Source organism: Lathyrus oleraceus, chromosome 5 (genome assembly GCF_024323335.1).
Source record: "Lathyrus oleraceus cultivar Zhongwan6 chromosome 5, CAAS_Psat_ZW6_1.0, whole genome shotgun sequence".
Classification (NCBI taxonomy): domain Eukaryota; kingdom Viridiplantae; phylum Streptophyta; class Magnoliopsida; order Fabales; family Fabaceae; genus Lathyrus; species Lathyrus oleraceus.
Genome location: NC_066583.1, coordinates 109,657,756 through 109,680,505, shown reverse-complemented (window position 1 = coordinate 109,680,505; position 22,750 = coordinate 109,657,756). Strand labels below are relative to the sequence as shown.

General features: G+C 35.1%; 1 protein-coding gene across 1 annotated transcript; it reads left to right on the top strand.

Moving 5' to 3' along the window:
• Window positions 1–658: 658 nt before the first annotated feature.
• LOC127088063 (metal transporter Nramp2) lies at window positions 659–5,418 on the top strand. Its single transcript, XM_051028973.1, has 4 exons — window positions 659–1,530; window positions 3,203–3,339; window positions 3,436–4,088; window positions 4,795–5,418. Exons 1-4 carry the CDS (start codon window positions 950–952, stop codon window positions 5,014–5,016), a joined length of 1,593 nt encoding a protein of 530 aa, XP_050884930.1. The 5' UTR covers window positions 659–949; the 3' UTR covers window positions 5,017–5,418.
• The last annotated feature ends 17,332 nt before the right edge of the window (window positions 5,419–22,750 follow it).

Here is a 22,750-nt window from a genome sequence, read left to right as displayed (position 1 = left end):
ACAAAAAAATCGTTGGTATAAATCTGAGTCAAGAGATATAATTAAAAACGAATACCCTCTTTAAACTACATAAATTTTATTTTTGGAGAATTCTTTAATTTAAATAATATATTAGTTTTTAACTACATATTTATATCAATGACAATACTATCACACCATATTATATTGGATTTTTTTTTTTCAGAAATTGGCGGAAGAGATCAAATAGGTTAACAAAAGTAAAATTAATAGATTAATTTATAATTTTTTTAATTAAGAGTTAAAATTAAAGATAAAATTAAATTAAAAAACTAAAAGATAATATAAATTAAGTCTTATTATTATTATTATTATGATGAGATACTATCAACTATGTACGCATGTGATAGCATAAATTTGAAGATTAGTTGTCAGTTTGTTATACTATGGTTAACTCTAATTCATTTTAAGCAAATTTAGTTTTAGAAAACAAGTTTAACAAACTTTTCCTTTTAGCAATATAATTTATTTGGTAAACTTTAATTTAAACATATCCCAAATTCCACAAAACTTACCATTTCAACAACCAAAGTGCTCATTTTCATTCATTAAAATATCATAGCAAAACCACCCAACCCATGAAAAGCAAAACCACGATCTTAAAAGTTAAAACACTCGTAACAGTATAATCAATTAACGAAACAAAACAAAACAAAACAAAACAACCTTATTCGTCACGTATCACTTTCCATTCTGCTCAAACAAACACCCTCTCTGGTTTTGCCCCCATCAATCTCATAAAACAGTAACATAACAGTAAAAAAATTCCAATTTTAACCACCAATAATTTTAACTTTTCAGAGGTAAAAGAAACTGAGAAAAAAGAAAAGAAAAGAAGAAGAGTGACATAACAGATCCTTATAAATAGGCGCGCACATCACACGTAGCAACGAACAAACCTTCACCGGAAACTGGCTCTGACGGTATCATCATGAGTGGTCCGTCGCGAGAAGAGGATTCAAAGGTGGAGGAGAGAGAACATAAGGAAGGAGAAGGTAACCGGTTACTGGAACTAGAAGGTGAATCGGAGACGGAGGAGGAGGATGAAGCGGCGTATGAATCCGGCGAGAAAATCGTGGTGGTGGATTTCGAATTTGATTCCGTGGATGATTCAGCGGTTCCTCCTTTTTCATGGAAGAAGCTATGGATGTTCACTGGACCTGGATTCTTGATGAGTATAGCTTTTTTGGATCCGGGGAATCTGGAAGGGGATCTGCAGGCCGGAGCGATTGCCGGATATTCGCTGTTGTGGTTGTTGATGTGGGCTACTTTCATGGGGTTGTTGATTCAGCTTCTTTCTGCGAGAGTTGGTGTTGCTACTGGTCGTCATCTTGCTGAGCTTTGTAGGGAGGAGTACCCTAATTGGGCTCGTTACGTGCTTTGGTTTATGGCGGAATTGGCTTTGATTGGGGCTGATATTCAAGAGGTTATTGGGAGTGCGATTGCTATTCAGATTCTTAGCCGTGGTGTTTTGCCTCTTTGGGCTGGTGTTCTTATCACTGCTTCTGATTGGTATTATACTTTTTCTGTTATTTCATTTTGTTCAATTGTTTATTTAATCTGTTAGTTCATATTTATGAAGCTAATGGCTGTTTGGATAGGATTACTGAAGTTTTCTAGTGACATAAGTACTTGCGCGATTGTCTTGAGAATTTTATGAAACAAGTATGAGATGTTTATAAGCTCATAAGCTATTTACAATAACTCATGAAAACAATTTGACTTTATTGTGTTGCATGCATCGTGGTAAGACTAGACATCAGAAGATTAGAAATGACAATATTAGAGAGAGTGTTGGGGTAACATTTATATTAGAAAAGATGGTGGAAAATAGGCTTAGGTGATTTGGTCAGGTAGAGAGAAGACATGGAGATTATGTGGTTAAGAGACTAGATCGGATGGAGAGGGGTCAAACAGTTAGAGGTTGACGAAGACTTGGAGAAACCATATGAAAAGTTATTCAAAAAGATCTCGAGATTAATGATTTGGATAGAAGCATGATCTTGGATAGAACATTATGGCATAATGTAGCCGATTCCACTTAGTGGGTTAAAGCTTGGTTGTTGCTGTGTTACAGAAATAGCTTATGCATAAACACTTAATTTAACAAGAAGGTAATTTGCTTATCCAAACAAAGCATTTTTGTTCTAGTCAGATATGGGATTGGGTTCCGTTAATATTAGTTTGTAGAGAAATTAATAGTCTAGTAGAAGATCTAGTGGAGGAGCTAAGACAATTCATTCAATTTGAAGCGTTATTGTGGATTTTCCCTACCTGTTATAATTAGAACTCCTAGGGCCTATGCATGCTAAAGATTTTTTCTTGTGTTTCAAAGAAACTTTGGACTGGTATTGGTCAGGGTTTGAGAACTGGTTGAATTTTGTCCGATTAAGTTGCCCGTCGATATCTGTCTGTTAACTGAATGGTAGTTGGTTTGATTTCAGTTATTATAATCATACAATTATAAAAAAATTGTGTTTGGATGATAGAATGAGGGCTAATTTTCTTTATTTACTTCAAATATTTTTGCTGCATCTTGATTCTAGAGTCTAAATAACACATTTCAATCAAGTAGTGCTAGTAATTACATCATATAACTAAATTTACTTTTAAATTCATATTCAAAACACTAACTTTTCTGTCATGTTGTTTTCAATGCTCTAGCAGGGTCTCTGTACTTTAATGGTTGCACATGCTTTGATGTTTTGTTTTGCTTTTGAGTACAATTCAACCATGTCAACCACATACTTGTTTCCTTAGCTTACTATAATTTTGAATTCATGAAAACCTTTCTGATGTCAAAGGAGAAAAAAAAGCTCTGAAATTGAATGGTTTGGGTTAAAATTCTATATGCAAGTTAGTAGTAGAAACGTGTATAATTCAACCTTCATCTTTAAAACATATACTGGCTTCATTTCTTGATTTCAATTTTCTGTCTCTTTCTTTATTGTCTTCAATTGCTAGCTAGGAGTCTTCACACTTTCATGTTTAAACATGTAACTGTGATTTATTCTCTCTCTTTTGGCAAACATCTTTTTCTTTCTATTTCTTGAGAAGTACAGAGTGAGGGAGTTGGAAGCTGTTTTTGCAGTTTTCTGACTCTTTTGTTATTGTTTATTAGCTAGAAGCATTCCTACTCTCCTGTTAAACCTTAACCGTGCTTTATCCTCTCTGTTGTCAACAGCTTTTTCTTTCTATTTCTTGAGAACTACGGAGTAAGGAAGTTGGAAGCTGCTTTTGCAGTTCTAATTGCTACCATGGCTGTTTCTTTTGCCTGGATGTTTGGTGACACAAAACCTAGTGGAAAAGAGCTCTTGATGGGTAAATTTTATCTTATTGTATGATTCAATCACCTTTATTTGAAGACATCTCTCCGAATACTCCACTGGCATAACAGTTGTTTATTTCTTCTGGTAGGTATTTTGATTCCAAGACTTAGCTCAAAAACAATTCGTCAGGCTGTGGGCGTTGTGGGATGTGTCATTATGCCTCACAATGTATTTCTGCATTCTGCTTTAGTTCAGTCAAGGAAGATTGATCCACTTAAGAAAGGCCGGGTGCAAGAGGCTCTTAATTACTATAATATTGAGTCAACGGTTGCACTTTCAGTCACCTTCATGATTAATCTATTTGTCACGACAGTTTTTGCCAAGGGTTTCTATGGTACAAAGCAGGCAAATAGCATAGGATTGGTGAATGCAGGGCAGTATCTTGAGGAAAAATATGGAGGAGGTCTCTTCCCTATTCTTTATATATGGGGAATTGGGTTATTGGCGGCTGGACAAAGTAGCACTATCACTGGCACGTATGCGGGGCAATTCATAATGGGGGGTTTCCTCAACCTTCGATTAAAGAAATGGTTGAGAGCATTGATCACCCGGAGTTGTGCAATCGTGCCAACTATAATTGTAGCTATTGTTTATAACAGCTCAGAAGCCTCATTGGATGTTTTGAATGAATGGCTTAATGTACTTCAGTCCGTACAAATTCCCTTTGCATTGATTCCCCTCCTCACGTTGGTCTCCAAAGAGCGTATCATGGGGTCCTTTAAGATTGGGCCTGTTCTTGAGGTGAGTTGATCACACTGTTCTTTCATTTTAGTAAATGTAAAGTTTTAGATTTTTGAAGTTTGAATATTTTGTGTGAAATTGAACTTGCTTTTGTCCTTGACTTGTTTTACTGAAGTAATAAGTTTTTCAAGGTTGATCCTTGCATATCCCAGCTCACCTTTTAATGAATTTCATTTGCGATGATTCTGTTCTTAAGTTTTTATGTATATGATTGAATCTGTACACCTATAGAATATTTGATCAGTAATATTGGAAGGACAGTTGTGAATTACTTTAAGAATATATGTCTCCTTCGTAGGGTATTTAGCTCAACCATTTTTATACTGAGCCAAATATTTTCTGCATACTAGTACGTTTTACTAGGACATCACTTTCATAGAGTTTAATTCGACATGTCAGAGGTAGATGAACCATATCTACTAACATGGATATATGAAATAGACATTGAAGTTTTGAATGGAGTATTGATCAATTTTTCAAAGATACTGTTAAAAATTATAGATACTAATGTATTTGTAAATCATTGGAAGTGTTAATTTTCTGACAGTTTCTTTTCTTCCTCACATCATGAATATTTACTGTTTTATCAATTTTACAGAAAGATGATGTGCAAATACCAAATTCATTCAGTAAACTGACACATTTTTATTAAAATTTAAAATATTATTTGCATGTAGAATAATGCAGTATTTTGTTTATTTTGTAGAGGGTGGCATGGACGGTTGCTGCACTGATAATAGTAATTAATGGCTATCTCTTGGTAGATTTCTTCGTTTCTGAGGTGAACGGTGTATTGTTTGGTTTTGTAGCCTGCTCTTGCACAGTTTTATACATTGCATTCCTTGTATATTTAATTTCACAAAGTGGCGCTCTTCCTTCCGCATTGGTGGATCGACTTCCAAAGGGATTTTCCGTTACTGAGAACTAAACCAACATAAGTCACAGCATTGAATATATGGAAATAGCACGGCAAGCCTCAGCTAGACAATTTTGCTTGATAAGTTTTACTCATACACTGTGAAGGATGCATTAGAGTTCCTCCAACCCTGCAATGGGGATTAAAGGATGTACAAGGTCAGATAGGGAAAAGAACCTAGGTTTAACCGCACTTGTTTTATCCAATAGGGTTATAGAGGTTACCTACAACGTGTAAACAAGACGATAATGGAAGATGTGGAGAGAGCATCGTTACAATTTACTATTTGCAGGATAGATTATTTTCCTGCCTGTTTTATTATTTTTCTAAGTTGTGAATTGCTCCACTATTCTTTGATGTAAACAGTTGTGTTTAAATAAACAGAATAATGCTGATCCGGGTCCTCTACACCAATTCATTCTCTTCACTCTTTACACCAAAAACATGTGTTTCTCTCTCTTGATCTTCTCTCACTTTGCACCATTCAGTAGAGATAAATCTCACTCAAATTTTTGATGTAGAGAGTGGAGGTCTTGAGGATCCGTTTTCGACTAACATTCGCGTATTGCTTTGGTGAAGGAACAAGGTGTATGTTTTCCCTTGATCGGACCCGGCCAAGTAAGACAACAGTTATAAATTGTAGGGTACTGGTCACCATGAGTTTCATTTTTCTTGTTTTCTAGTTGGTTACAATATCCCCTCATGTGAAGGTTTTGTTCAGTATATGAGGAATATGTGTATTAGAACTAAAAATTATTTAGCCCAAGTCTACAAGCTTTCTCTATCAAAAATTGAATATTCGTTAAATTATTGGGTCTCTGGTTTGACTCTGATGTAACTGAAAGTCCTGCATTGATACTTCTTTGATATGTACATTTAGGTGTATATTTGGAAGTAGACAATTGATTGAGCAAGGAAGGGGAAGGAAGGGATAGGGTGAAACAATAAATAGTGACCATTGAATGTCACTTTTGTTCCTGACATTCAACCGTTCAAAAGAATAAAGCAAACAGAAAATGAGGGCTAAGGGTAAGAACATTAGATAAACATGCAAACTTAGAAACAAAACAATTCCCATTGTTCAATATAATTGAGGTAAATGTACTTCAAATTGACTATTTATGATCGGGGATGCTGTTCCCACGTTTAGCGATGAAGAATCACTCTTAAGAAATTTGAAAATACCCTTTAACATTTTGTAAGTATATTTTTGCACATACCTATTTCATACAAAAACACATCTTATGTAAAACACTCTCATTTTTTTAAAATTAATTTAGAAATGTATCTCTGGATTGGACTCATCTCTATAATTACAATTATTTTATTTATTTTACAACGGTGACAAATTCGGAATTCGGAAGTACAGTTCTGAATTAGTCAAACAGAAATTTAAAAACAAAAATACCACATTGCATGTATTTTACAACTATGTGAATAATTCAGAAGTGTATTTTTAGATTTGTCAAATGAAAAATTTAATAAAACACTACCTTACATGTTTGCTTTACTCATGATCACACCATCATTTCTTCTTCAAAATCTATAAAAATCTTCCTCCACACTCAATCAACTTTTCTAGTTTAAAATAATCTTTATAATTTTTTCACGTCAAAAGGAGAAAAAAAAAGATAGAACTTAAGGTAATGTACATTTATTTTCTTCCTCATTACTTGCTATAATATGAGTTTTTTTTTACTACTTGCTATAATATGAGTTTTTTTTACTGAAAAACGAACGTTGCGTCCATAAATGTATTTTCAAATTTTTGTTGAATGACATACATAATTGTATTTCCAGATTTTTGTTGAATGACATACAAAACTATATTTTTGGATTAGTTCAACGTTGAATTTATTCTGTTTTTTTTGTTCTATTATGATTGACCTTAGATATGATGCACTCAGATGCTGTTCGAAAGCTATTGTGTTTATGGATGTTAAATCGGTTGATGTCAAGGTAGATGTTGGTAAGCAATTTACAAATGAACAAGAATTTGTTGTTTGTGAACATGTGCTCCAATGAATTTGCACGAAGGCAGCCAAATTGGGATTCAGTATTGTAGTCGGAAGGTCAGATAATGATTATGATAAAAGACAGACATTTGTGACACTGAGATGCAAAACAAGTGGCAAGTACACAAAATCTATCTGAAAGTTGAAACGGGATGATGCTGATTCGAGGAGATGAGAGTGTCCTTTTAAGTTGTGTGGGTATCTTATGGTAATAATACATGAACGTTTGATGTGATTTGTGATATACATAATCATTACATGTGTTACAAATTAACTGGTCACCCCATTGCGTGTCGTCTTAATCCTGAAGAAAATGAATTTTTTTATGACATGACATTAAACATGATGCAACCCAAAAACAAACTTACAAATTTGAAAAAATAAAGATCTCAAAATGTCTCAAATATCAAGCTAGTATACAATGTTCGTATTCGAAACAACTAGGCTATAAGAGGTCCAAGAACTGAAATGCAACAACTGTTGAACCTTTTGGACGATAACCATTATATATTTAGGTAAAGAGTGTGTGAGGATGGAGAAATGATTCGAGATATATTTTGGACTCATCCGGATTCCATTAATTTGTTCAACATATTTCTCACTCTGCTCATCATTGATTCAACATGTTAGACCAACAAGTACATATTTTCACTTATGGAAATTTTTCGTGTTACTTTTACGGAGATGAATTTTTAAGTTGGGTTTGTATTTTTGGGAAGCGAAAATGAGGGCTATGTTACTTGGGTTTTAAACGTGTGTCAGACTATGTTGAAGGACCAAGAAAACATGCCAAAAGTCATTGTCACCAATCGCAATACCACACTGATGAATTCGATTGCAAGGGTGTTTCCTACATCATATGTATTACTTTGTAGGTATCACATGGCAAAAAAAGAGAGAAGTAAACTTAAGCCTACGGTAGGAACCAAACAAATTAAGAGTGAAGATGGGAAAATGGTCAAAGATTGTGTGATATTGGAAAGCATAATGGATGCCTAGAATGTTATAATAAATTTTTTTATGGAAGAGTTATATGTTGAATATGTAATATATTTCAGGAGGGTGTTTGAGAAATATTTAGATTTCTTAAAATATGTTGAAAGTAGAGTTCAAGACCAGGTGGAGGAGAAAATTATTTGTGTTTGGAGCGATCATGTTAGACACTTTGGAAATACAACAACTAACAGAGTTGAATATGCTCATGCTACATTGAAGAATTGGTTGGGAAATAGTAAAGGTGATTTATGTAGAGATTGAGACTTTGTGAAACAAATGATTCAAAATCAACATAACAAGATACAAACATCATTTGATTGTAGGATTACAGTGTTATAACATATATTTAAAGGCAACAATCATTATTCACAATTGGTGGACAATATATCTCGAGCAAGATTGAATTTTATTTATCATGAAGCCATACGAGAAGATAAAGTAGGTTTAGATAGCTCAAAGTATGATTGTACACATAGGAAGACGCACAATCTTCCATGCGCTTATTTAATTTTAAAGAAGATGAAATTTGATAAACTCATACGAATGAATGCGATTTACACCCACTAGAAAAGGCTCCAGTTTGATGATAATGATGGTGTGATAAAGAATGGTAAATCAAATATATCTATCATGACTGAATAAGAATTAATTCAAGAGAGATTTTTGAAAGTTGATGACAACATGAAGTTGCACACCAAAGAGCAATTGAGAAAGATTGTCTATTCAGAAACCAAAATTTTGAAACCACCCTCACAATCAGTAAAAACAAAGGGTGCTTCTAAGAATATCCAACCAACACAAAATAGAAATTCAACGATGTAGTCTTCGTCATATTCCAACTTTAAAATCTTAATATTGTGAAAATGATGTCGGAATTATAAAGTATAATTGGTTTCTTGATCGGTAAGAAACCCACAAGGGTAAAAAAGAAGAAAACAATAAGAACACAATAAAATTGGTTATAAACTTCTATTCTTTACTTTCTCTTTGAAATAAGATTACAAGTGTTACATAATAGCAAATAACCTTTCTCACCCTAATTAGGATTAGCGTTATGCAATAATGAGAGACTGGTATGCTACTTATAAGAAAACTAATATACTAACCTAATGGGCCTTTACACACATGTCTATTACACAAGTTAACTTAGAGAACAAGCTAATTTAAACAATTGAACATAAAAAATAGGCTCAATTCGACATGCTAACAATCCTAGCATACTTTTATTATAACATGTGAACATACTTCGACGATATGCTAAGGTCCAGTCGAATTGTCGAACCAAGAAGCTACCCTTCGACCATACTAGAGTTCAATCCAATATCTCACAAATCTCCACCTTGGAACAAAATCTATAACATCAAGGGAACAAACTAGCTTTCTTCATGTAACTTAATCAACTACATACATTTTTTCTTTATCATTTAACACAGCGTCCATGGCTGCGCTCCCTTCAATGCTTCTAAACAACCCTTCTGAACCAGTAGGGCTTTCATCTTCAAGCGTCACATACCAAAATCATTCACTCCGATGAACTTTTCAATCTCATACTTTGTTGACGACATCTTCTCCATGCTCACCGCACCAATTTATTGTGAAAACGATGTCGGAACTACAAAGTATAATTAGTTTCTTGATCGGTAAGAAAACCACAAGGATAGAAAAGAAGAAGAAAATAAGAACACAATGAAATTGATTATAAATTGACATTCTTTATTTCTCTTTGAAATGAGATTATAAGTGTTACAAAATAACAAATAACCTCTCTCACCCTAATTAGGATTTGCGTTATGCAATTATGAGAGACTAGTATACTATTTATAAGAAAACTAACATACTAACCTAATAGGGTTTTACACACAGGCTCATTACATAAGTTAACTTAGAGAATAAGCTAACTTAAACAATTGGGCATACCAAATAAGCCTAATTCGACATTCTAACAATCCTATCATACTTCGACTACAACATGTGAACAAACTTCGACGACATGCTAAGGTCCTATCTAATTGTCGAACCAAGAAGCTACCCTTCGAACATACTAGAGTTCGATCCAATATCTCACACTTAAAAAAAGTGTTTTCAAAGGTGCTCGCATCAGCAAACCATCTCCATCACCACCTTTACAAAAATTGATACACATTAAAAAGATGTCGGTTTTTATGCACAAATACATTGAACGAATTATAAATGTTAAGGGTGACGGTAATTGCGGTTATCAATTTGTTTCTGCTTTGATAGGTCAAGGAGAGGAGAATCATACACTTGTCCGCCAATAGCTTATTAGAGGGTTGAAGGTGCATAAGGAATCATACACAACACTATACAGAAAAAAGAACATTTTGATGCAATTCATGCATCTCTTATACCTTGTGTTAACGGTTCTGCACTGGAGCAAAAATGAATACGCTTCCTTGAAATATGATGCGTATCTAACAAGATATGAATTCTCGGAAATATTTTTCCCATTTAGAATGGTCGACCTCAAAATCCAACCAGACACATTATTTGTATTGGGTGGCTTTCAAAATCACTACATTTTTGTTCGAGTTTATTTGAAACTGGGATGCCCTATACTACATGTTTGATAAGTGACTTCAAGCACAAGAGAGAGGGCGGTGGTGGTGGTGAATTGTGGTATTTAAAATTCGCGATTACTTTTATACTTATCTCGATTAAGAGCGGGTTAATAGTTTCTTTGATAGTAAATGTCAGCAGAAATAAAAAAAATGATAAATAGTAAAAAATAAAGAGAGTAAGGGTTAGAGATACTTTACTAGAGTATTATCCAGATTTGGCCGAACGTTGGCCTAGTTCTGTCCCTAAGAGATCTTCTTGAGATTTTGACTAAAACTTTGAGCTTTTACAGGTTGTGCCCAAGAACCTTTTGATACAAGTTGATATTTGCAATGGTTATCCGTAATCAAACAATAAGATTTTACCCAAGCTAAAATAACAATCAAAATAGAGATTTTCTAGGATAATCTCAAGAACCAAATAGAGATTTTAAGACTGGTTAATCTCAAGAACCAAACTCTATTATTAAAGAGTATCGAACTCTTAAAAGTAATAACAAGGGCGCTTCACTCAAACAATTTCTTCCTCACAAGTATTGTTCACTCAAAAGCACCAAGGCAACTTTAAGTGAAGAAAAATATTTATAGAGAGAGACAGAGATAAATATAGAGATAAATTCCAAAGAAAATGTAAAACTTTAGGAATTTGTGTGAAATGAAGAGGAAGTGACACTCCTTTATATAGGAGAAGGAAAAACCGACAAAGGAAATTATCCATGTGCATTTTTAATGTCCTAATCAATTGGACAAAGGTGTCAATCGGTTAGTTGACCTAAATAATCAATAAGCTTGGCCCAAAATGGAAATATTTGTTAAAGAGCCATTACCAGTCATTAAGACATTGTCATAATTGATTATACACTCGTTTAATCTTCTTCCAATTGATTGGCTTAAGGTCTCAATCGATTGGTTAATTTAAAAAATCTTCCAATCAATTGGCTTTAGGTCTCAGTCGATTGGTTACGTCAAAAAAATCTTCCAATCGAATGTCTTATGGTCTGAACCGATTGGATAGTTCAAAAATATTTTCCAACCGATTATTTTAAGGTCCCAATTGTTTGGTTAATTAAAAAATGCTTCAAAAATAAAGTTGATAATATCATAATCACTTGGCTCAAGTTTGAAAACATTTTAAAGATATTTGATAGATAAACAGAGGTTTCAAGTGTGCGTGTGAGCTTCCTTAGTATCTTAGAAATTACTCATGTACTAAGGCGTCAGGAGCGTGGGTTGGCGGTTCGGGCGATGGTTCGACGGTGATTCATCAATTTATGGTCCAGTTCAGAGAGTTTTGACTCGGCGATTTTACCAAGTCAAAAGGGTTAATTTAAGTTGTTGAGTAATTTAGAGTAATGTTATTGAGTCCTTAGAGTTAAATTTGAGTAACATGACATGTTCAGAGTTGTGTTGACGAGTAATACGATAAGGCTAGAATATGCATGTGAGTAATTGTTTTCTTACTTTATTGATGAATAATTGTGAATATTTATATAATTATATTGAATTGAGCTGTAATTATATATAACATGTTAAGTTGAGTAGTTCAGAGAGGAACTACAGTGTTGTCCTTATATTGGTAAAGTTGTGGGTTCAAAGAGGAATCGTTGTTGAGTATGTGTTTTGAATGTTATTTGTTGAGATTCATGCATTCATGTATATCGGAGATAAATAGGACTTTGATCCAGTGAGGTCATGATTCAGGGAGGAACTAATGACAATCTTAGATTCCGAGAGGAACCATGTTTATAGAGGAACCAGAGACATGAATAATTCAGTAACACAACTCTGACATTCAAACTTGGTACCACATGCATTGAGTTTTAATTAATTAAGTCATTCTTTGGAGAACACTCAATCATTCATTCATAAGTATGGATCCTTGAACCAAGACATCTTCCATGAGAAGAGCTCCAACTTGGATAATTCAATAAGTATGCCACTAGCTCTCATGAAAGGAAAAAAGGTCAAGTCTTCACACAATGCCATGAAGAATGGGAGACTTACAATCTCACTTACTAGAATGATATGCCTTGAGGGTCAAATTTAGTTCTATGTTAAGTAATCGTAATTGGACTTATGTAGAAGTCACAACTATTTAAGGTTGGGCCATACAAATATAGGTGTTAATGCATGTTAGAGATTTGGTACAAAGAACCAAACTCCTAAAACATACCACACACTAAAATAAAATGGGAGGGACCTATCTCAGTCATACTTGTATTGATTCATCTGATACAAGGTCATTGATGACTCAATTAGCCTTTAGAGATTAGAGATTTCATTGGTCAAATGAGGGAATAGGAAAGAATAGGGATGAAGATGAAGAGGGAGGGGAAGATAAAAACACAAATCGATCATAGGAGGAATTTCATCAAATCAAGACCATCCATTCATTTTGGGAGATGAAATGTACATTTCATCAATCCCCTATATCCAATGGTTTTGATCCAAGAAAAGTTAAATCAACCTTGACCAAGACCCAAACAGAAAGTCAAACATAACAAGATCATAAAAATGGCTCAACAACATTTTTATACATTTAATCAATTAAAAATCAATTTAAAAATGGATTAAAATGCATTTAAATTTTGTCAAAACCTAAAATCCCTTCAAAACACCAAATAAATGGCCAAGGGATTTATCCTAGGTCAAACAAGGTCAAATGACCTTAGACCAAAATTTGTCACTATTTTTAAAAGGTCAGAAGTATTTTTAAACAATTAAAAATATGCAAAAAAACATTTAATTCATGAAAAGTACCAAAATTAATCCAAAAAAATTATTTTAATTCAAAATATGGAAGAGGAAAATATTTAATTTTTTTTTGGTGAAAGTCCCATATTTTTTGATTAAAAATGGATTTATTATGAATTAAACAAAATAAGGCAATTAAACGAAAAATCAGAAAATGCAAAAAAAAACAAGGCCCGTCAGATCTCCTTCATTAATTGAGGTGGCAGATCTGATGGCTAAACACGCACATTCCACAAACACCTCAGTCAACTGTGCCACACGCATGGTAATCAAAAGCAAGGGACGAGATTAAAACATTTCAAAGGGATCTGATGGTTTGAAAGGTGCCAACGCACCACCGGAGCTACGACTTCGGTCATCTTCTCTGATTGACCTCACCGGACTGGTCCACCATAAACCATAATAAAATGAAAAGTTAGGACATGGTTTTAAAGAAAAAAATGCCTAGGAACTTGTATATGGGCTCAATTTTATCCAATTCCAAGTATATTGAAAGATACATGGATTTGAATTTTGAGGATAATGAACTGAGTTGCTTCAGTTTGACCTCAAAGCAACTCAATCTTGTTGCCTACATTGGTAGGACTTCAGCCAACCAAAAATTAATTGAAATGATGGAGAATTGAGAGAGAATCAAAGAGATAAAGTTTGACAAATTTCACCTTCTGTTTGCAGTGATGAAGCTCGATCTGGATCTCAATTGGCTTGGGCTTGCTTCCACTTGATTGCAAGAGGTGAATTGAGAGCTCAAATGGTTTGGACTCTTGGAGTTTCAACTTCAAAATAGAAGTGAAATTGAAACTCGATTTTCAATTGAAAACCTTCAAGATTATCGTTTAATGGAGATGGGAAGGTTGCAGGAGAAAAGCTTAGGCAAGGTCTCCTCAATTCTGAGCAGGAGGCAGTGTATTTATAGGCTTGTCAATTGATTTCCACACACTTCCATAATTTGTCCAAAAATAGCAATTCTCATGTGCATGCTTGCATGGGCGTATTATAGGCCCATAAGATGATATCAAAAGGTCCAAAAATGATCATGAGTGATGTTGCAAGTGTAGCATGAAGCCATGCATTTAAATTTGAGAAGTGATCATGAGATTCATCCAAAGGGAACCATGAAGAGTATCCATGCACAAGTTATTCAAACCTTATCCAAATGAAGTTATTTTGGACTTTTTGAAAAGTTGAGATCAAGAGGAACAAATTTCATGTTGAACACTTTTCCATTTGAAGCTTGGATCATGATGAGTTTTGAGGTGGAAGTTTGGGAAATCAAACATAATTGAAAATTTTCTAAGTACCAAGTCAAATATCCACTACTTCCACCTTGAATAACTTTTGCTATAAGTTTCAAATGGAAAATTTTCCTTTATAAAAGTTATAGCTCTTTCAATAATATTCAATTTGGTCATAAATTTGACCTCATTTGGATTTGGCATGAAGGAGTTATGCATTTTAGAAGTTGAGGAAAATTGCTTGTTCAATGGTAATGGCCCAAAATGACCTATAATGTTTACTCTTGGAACATGCCCTTGCAAGTTGAATTTTAAGTTTCTCAAAGAATAAAAGTTGGATAGGACATCTTTAAATTTATCATGAAACTTGGATGACATTGATCTCATAAAAATTGAGCAAGTTATGGTCCTTGGAAGTTGACCTCCTAACTAAGGCACATACAAAATGACCTATAATCTTTCACCATAAAAATGACTTTCCAAGCAAACATAGCTCTTTAAATAAACATGAAAGTTATTTGTAATGTCATAAGGAGTAACTTTGCTCTTGGAATCATTTTCATATGACAAAATTGTAGGAGATAGGGTCTAGGGAACCCCAGTTTTGACTAGTTGACTTTCTCTGGTCAACTTCTTTGAACCAACTTGCAAACTTGAAGTTCTATTGATATTTGGGACTCATAGAGGGTCATATATGCATAAGATGTTGTGAAATGAAGTATCCCTTAATATATTGGACCAATTGTTGAAGAAACTTGCTGAGGAAGTTACTGATGAATTAGGGTTTCCAAGGTCAACAAGCTTCAAACTCTTGATGATTTCTTGATCCAAATGATAAATGAAGAACATGGGGATCCATATATGATGTCTAGAACCAATTTGAACCATATCTTGATTAATTTCCTTGTACTAAGGGTCTCAAACCCTAATTGTGAGCTTGGTGAGGCATTGGTGGATGCACACACCACCTACAAAAGAACAAAGTTATACATAGACATATTTTTTATATTTTGGTTAGTAAACAAAGAAAAATAAAGTATGATACAATCAAATGTGCTTGGTGATCTCTCCCAGTGCAAACCCAAGGAATGAGGGGTAAGACGGATGCCAAGGTGTGATCCCAATGCCAATGCAAAGCTATGATATGGCATGAGGGATCTTAGGGGTCAAAATTGGAGTCTTACACTTGGCATGCCCCAAATTCTACATGCAAAAAGAAACATCAAATAACTAGCAGTTCCGACATCAATAGTAACACAATAACAAGGCATATAAATAAGGTTTCATAATAATGATAGCATTATGGCTATCGAGACAATGCATATATCAAGACCAACAATCATCAACACATCCATATTAGTCCACAAAATGACTAAATAACCTCAAGAAAAACAATTCACAATAATATCAAGCTAGCAGTGCATACCAAACGTCTCATAACAGCAACTAATGATCAAACCCTCTCCTCAAAACTCTCGTTAGGCCATCTCTTCGCTTGAAACCCCCACCATTTCCATTAATGACTTGTTAAGAGAGGGAAAGTTAATTCAAATCAATTCACATTGAAGATGATGATCGTTTGACATGGTGCAAATATTACACGACAACACCATCCTAAAACATTGCTATCTAAATCACACAATGAACCAAAACACAATACCTTGGTCGATATTGTATTTTGAAAATGGAGTCTCATTGCCCATTGCCTTGAGGTTTCCATGATGTACCATTTCCTCCATTGACCTCATCATTCAAAGCTCATCTTTGAACTTGCAAAAACGACATGGACACATTATTAAACCAGTCCAGAACAAGGCATCATATAATTGATTGCATCATGATAATAAGCTTATGGATTGCAGCAAAAATAGTACAACCAACATGTCTCAAAATTGATGAAATTAGCATGTAATTGCAAGGCAAAATAGTCCAAAAGTAGTGATTTAATTTACATTACAAATGCCATACGTATAGAAAACCATTGGGACCACAAGGAGGATATGGTGTCAGCAAGGTACAAGACAAAAGAGCATTTCTAAGCAGCAAAAACTACAAAGATGTATTCCACAAATACCACTCACAAAAACCATCCCCACAAAATCAGGTATTTCCAACGGATGAATTCTAACAGAATTCTCTCTCTGTCCTTAACACTCTCACACGATTGACAATTGGTCTCACACGTACTCCATTCAGAAAACCCTAAATCTGAATCACTATATAAACATTTACGATTTCATTTATAAAGGGGGGACCTTACTGAAAAACACTACAAAAATTCAATTCCAAAATTAGGGTTAATTTTAGAAATCCCCTTGGTAATTGCTTGAAACTGCTGTTGTTGTTGGTTTAATTTCAGAATTAGGGTTAATTTCAAAAATTCCTTAGGGAGCTGAGTAAAATCCCCTTGGTAATTGCTTGAAACTGCTGTTGTTGTTGGTTTAATTTCAGAATTAGGGTTTGTATTTTGACTTACGTTTTTTTGTGTTCTTGTTTCGGATGGATGTTTAAAAGAGGCTTAAGGTTAGTTTTTTTATGGTAAGGTTAAAATTTTGTGGATTTTGAAGTTTTCATCTCAGTTGAGGGTTGATCCAGGTGTTTGAAATAGATTTAGAATAAGGTGAGGCCGGATTTGAAATCCTTGGCCAAAAAGAAAGGGGGATTGGTGTTTGGTGTTTTAGGTTTTGAGGTATGAGTTTGCTGGAGAAGAAGGTGGCGCCGCCGCCTGTGGCCGGGAACCACCGTCTTCTCCGATGAGGCTTGGTCGGAGAGGGTTGGCTGCACTTGCAGAGCGGATGATCTCGGAAGTGAAGAGAGAGAAATCAGTTCATGAAATGAACTTGTTCTCTCAAGGCCAGGTTTAAATACTTGGGCCTCATTCAATGCATGAAGGCCATGTGGCCTCCCCTTGATTGGTCGTGTTTGTGTTTGACCGTTGGTCAACCGTACGATCACGTGCAGACTCTTCGTGTTTGCTTATCATGCTCCATCATCCGCTCCATTCAGCTTGTTTGACCAAGTCAGATCTGCAAATCTGACGGTCAAGCTTGTTTCGCCTAAGATCAACGGGGTTGACCGAGTCCCTAGCGTGTTCCCCTTAGGTTGGGCCTCTGATTTGGGCCTATGGGGTATTTCTGGTTGTTTGCACCCCACTACTACTTGTTGGTGCGCCCAAATTTGGGATTGTTTGAGTTTGAGCCCATTTTCTTTATTATTTGTTTTTTATTTCTTTTATTTTCTCTTGTTTTTTATATATACATTTCTTTTAAAAAATAGAATATTAATATTATAAAAAATAATAATGCATTTTATTTATTTAATTCTTATTTTAATACTTTATTTGTTAATTTACTTAAAACTAATTATTTATTTATTGTAGAATTTGTTTGAGTTATCATTTTTGTATGTTCTTGATTAAATTCATTTGTGCAATTCCTAGTTTCATATAAATCTTGTTTTAAGTTATATTTTCATAATGATATCCACTTGTTAATCACCCTAAGTGTTATATTTTCATTAAACCATTAAATTTTTTAATTGATTCTCGATTAAATGTCGAGCCCATTTCCATACCCTTGTAAGTTGATTGCTTTTAGCATCGCCATCAACCTCACATAGCTTACTCTTGGGCTTTCTTACAGTGAGACCTATTCGATTTTATTTAATCGATTAGATGATTAATTCACCAAATATACCCTTAATTTATCCGTGAATACCAATTTAAAACCTCAATCCAACATTGAATATTTTTATTCAAATCAAATTAAAATACCTAATTGCAATTAAACACCATTTCATTTAGAAATGAAAAAGGAGATGGTTTTGAGCCTTCAACTCCTCTCCTCGATTGTTTGAATACGAGTTCTCTTACTCGGTTAGTCAAACAATTGTCATTTCTCTCAAAAACTTCTAAAACCAATTAAATCAAACCATTTTCATAATTAACTAAACAAAAAGGGAGATGGTCTAAAGCCTTTGATTCCTCTCCTCAAATGCTTAGATATGAGTTGCCTTACTCAATCATTCTAGAATTTGTCATTTATCTAAAATACATCAACCATACATAAACCTATTTTCACAATCACTTAGATGGAAAAAAAGAGAGTCTAGAGCCTTATATTCCCTTTTCCGAATACTTGGATATGAGTTATCTTACTCGACCATTCGAGTATTCATCATCCGTTTAAAATACCTTAACTATTATCAAACCCTTTTATAATTAAGGATGAAAAGGGAGATGGTCTAGAGCCTTCGATTCCTCTCATCGACTATTTGGATACGAGTTGCCTTACTCAATAATCCGAGTAATTGCCATCCAATAAAATATCTCAACACATCAAATCTATTTTTTTCTCACCCCCGCGCGATCGGAATTAAAACAAAGCTTCCAACACACTAAATCCAACTTGTCAAAACTATTTTCAGAAAGAACATTATTTAATCCCTTCTAATGCGCATAACAAACTAGTGCTTAAGCCTCCGCCGAGAGTAGACAAGTCATTGTTTAGCCTTTAGAACGCGATCTAAATAATTTTTCATTAAAAGACACCAACAAACCGTAGTTCCACGAACTACAAATGCTTTGATTTCCTTATTACACCATAAGGATACGTAGGCACGAGATTGCGGGATCTTAACGAGCACACTAATAAAAAAACATCCCTTTTCCCCCTTCTGAGGTCTCCATTCATTTCTCTTTTCAATCTTTATTCACTTGAAGAAAACAAATAACATTAGCTAACATTCAAATCACAAATTAGACTAAAAGGTTCCTGTTGAGTACAACGGTTGTGAGGGGTGCTAATACCTTCCCCTTGCGTAATCGACTCCCAAACTCAAATATGGTTGCAACAACCATCTTCTTTCTTTTTAAAGGTTTTATCGATATTTTCATATTCCCTCATTAGAAAAAATAAAGTTTGGTGGCGATTTTGTTCAAACTATTTTTTCCACGACCATCGCGAGGAATCATATTTTTCGAGATGCGACACCCTGGTTACCCTTGTCCCAAAGGGCTCTGAAGCTAAATCCATAAAAGACTTAAGGCTTATCTCTTGTTGCTCAACAATGTACAATATCATTTCAAAGAATCTTACCAATAGATTAGGAAAGGTCCTTAATAACATTGTTAGTCAAAGTCAAGCATCTTTTGTGCTTGAGCAACATATCCAGGACCACATTCTGCTTTCCTATGAACTAATTCATGGTTACAAATAGAATAGGAAGCACCCCCATATGTATTCTCCAGCTGGACATCTATAAAGCATATGACACCATTGATTGGAAAGCTCTTAAAGGTATTCTAATAGAATCTAGAATCCCTAACCAATTTTATAGGTGGATTATGTTAGTTGTCACTACTGTTTCTTACAGGTTTTGTGTTAATGGGATCTACAGTAAGTGTATGAGAGAAAAGAGAGGGTTGAGACAAGGTTGTCGCATCCGCGAAAAACAACCGGCGGGCTAAAACAAAACAACACAGAGCCGCCACCGTGCGTTATTTATCCCAAAAGAAGGAAAGGAAACGCTCAGAGTAAACCTGGAAAAGACATGGTCTCGCGACCAAAGAGAATGGGATCGGGAGTCGGTTATGCGAAGGGAAGGTATTAGCACCCCTACGCATCCGTCGTACTCGACGGGATCCACGCTCAAAAGAAAGAAAAGGTTGCTAAAACAAACATCACACACACACACAACACAGGTGGGAGAAGAGGGGAGAGGGCTCGCTAGGATATCGCATCCTATGCCTACGTATCTCATCTGGAATGAGAATCAGAGCTACCGTAGTTCGGCTCACGCACGCCGAAACAAAACACAACACAAAAGGCAAACATGGAACCCGAACGCCAATTGCTGGACTTACATCAGCTTCCGAACCAAACAAACCCACACTGGAAACCCGATGCCACTTGATGGACTTATACCGGACTCCAAACACACAACAATAGGATACGGAATGCCAATTGCTGGGCTTACATCCGTCTCCTAACACGCACAAGAAGAAACAAGCAACAAGTTACTAAGGAGTCGGGAACTCGAGCCTAGCAACTGTCAAGCAAACACACACAAAAAGAAAAAGGGTGCCCGGAGAGATCTCGTACGACCTCCTGCCTACGTACCTCATCTGGTATAAGGATCAGGGCAACGTAGTTCCCCTTAACAGGGGAGAAAGACTAGCCTAACCAGATACAAAGGGAGACACAACTAGGGAGACTATGACTCGAGCCTAGATGTTATCATGCATATCATCCCTAAGTTAAGGTTGCTATCTAACTTGCTCAGGCAGCAAGCTAATCCTAAACAGGCAAAGCAAAGCATGCAAGCATAATCAGAACAAAGCAAACATTCACAATTAGCACACACTATATACAGACAAAGTGGGCTCAAACAAGGGTTAGGCTACAAAAGCAAACCAACTGTATCAGGTGATGTTAGCTCTTAACCCTAACATTGAGAGTTAGGGTGAAGCAGATGAAATAGGAAGTGAGGGGTGTGCCTCACAGCTCTTATCCCTGGCCTGGGAGAGCTTCAGACAAAGAAGTGTGGGTTCAGAAAGTGGGAACCCTTCTACACTTATGACTCTGACTCAACTGTACAAGGATCTTGGGTTACTATCCACGATGCATCAACACCAGTTGTGTGAGCAAAGGGATGACTCAACTGATTAGCAGGAGATGGATTGCACATCTCTTGTGTCTGCCAATTGCCTTATCAAAGGTCTTTTCCTGCTTGGGGACAAAGATAAACAAGCACAAGCATTGCCTCTTAAGGAGGACTTCAGGCAGGTGCCTGGCCAAGTAACAGGCCAGGTCTTCCAGACTACATGGAGTTAGTGAGTTCTACCTCAATTGGTTAAGCAACCAAGCAACAGCAAAAGCAAGTTCACAATGAACTATAGCAACTAAGGTACCTGAAAACAATCTAACATAATCAGTACACAGCTCAAACAGTCAAACAGACATTTACATGTCAATTGTACACAAACAATGCATCAAGCAAAGCATAAGCCAATGCTCAACACAAATGACTTAGAAGCCACCTACAAAACAAACTCAATGTTAATCAACATCAATCAAATAAGCAACTCAAGCCAAGTGAATTAATTCCTCCATGCCATATGCCTTTTGTCCTGAAAACACAACTCAAATATGAGAAGCAAACCCCTAGGAAAAAGCCTAGGGTCAAAGAAGGAGAAATATTTCAAAACAGAACATGAAAATTGTCAAAAATCAAGTTAAATCAAATAAGAAACAAATCCAAGTGGTCTCACATTCATACCATTCACCAATTTCATTTCATGAAGCATTTAGTGCAAAGCATGCAAGTTCAAAGCTCATTGGACCAAACAGAATGAATCAATCTAAACTCAATCAAAAATAATTCAATAAATCCCAGGAAAAATCATGGCTAAACAGCACTCATTAAAGGATCATCATTCCAAATTTCAAGTCATTTGGACAAGTGGAAGCAAGTCAAATAAAATCCCTAAGTCAAAGCATGTTCAAACATGCTCATACAAGGCACTAAATCATGCATCAACTTCAAGCAAGCACAAAACATAATTGGCACAAGATAAATAAATCAAACCAAAGCCATGGCAAACTTTAAAGTGTCTAGCATCACTCCAGAAAATTTCAAGTCCATCCAATACATATTAAGAATTTCACAAATCATTTAAGATCATGACTCACACAAAGTCCACAAATGGTCAAACAGAAAGGAAATTCTCAAACAAATTGGAAATGCATCCAAAAAATCCACAAAAATTCATGAGCAAACTTAACATCCAGAGGCATCATCATGCAACAATTCAGCTCATTTCAAGTTCATATGGCATGGCAAATAAAATCAAGAAGTTAGACAAGAAATGGTGTGACACACATTGTCACACCTAGATTCAACAACTCATATCTCATCAACCAGGAAAGAAAAAATCACAAACTCTATACCAAAATGTTCATCAAAGTGTCTAGATTACACATGTAAAATTTCAAGAATTTTGGATTAAGCATCATCATTTCATGATCAAAATATCAAGCAAGGTGCATGAAAGAACACATGTGAACAAACCCTAGGCCATGTTAAAAACCACACGTGCACAATTTTTGCAAAAATAATCAAAAAATAGTAGAGATTACAAGGATTATGGCACAAAAAATCTCATGTCAAT

Excerpts from the sequence above, each read along its gene's own strand:
- LOC127088063 (XM_051028973.1), top strand. The coding sequence starts at position 950 with ATGAGTGGTCCGTCGCGAGAAGAGGATTCAAAGGTGGAGGAGAGAGAA. Across the intron at positions 3,340-3,435 it reads TGGAAAAGAGCTCTTGATGG|GTATTTTGATTCCAAGACTT; the intron begins GTAAATTTTATC and ends TTCTTCTGGTAG. Across the intron at positions 4,089-4,794 it reads AGATTGGGCCTGTTCTTGAG|AGGGTGGCATGGACGGTTGC; the intron begins GTGAGTTGATCA and ends TTTATTTTGTAG.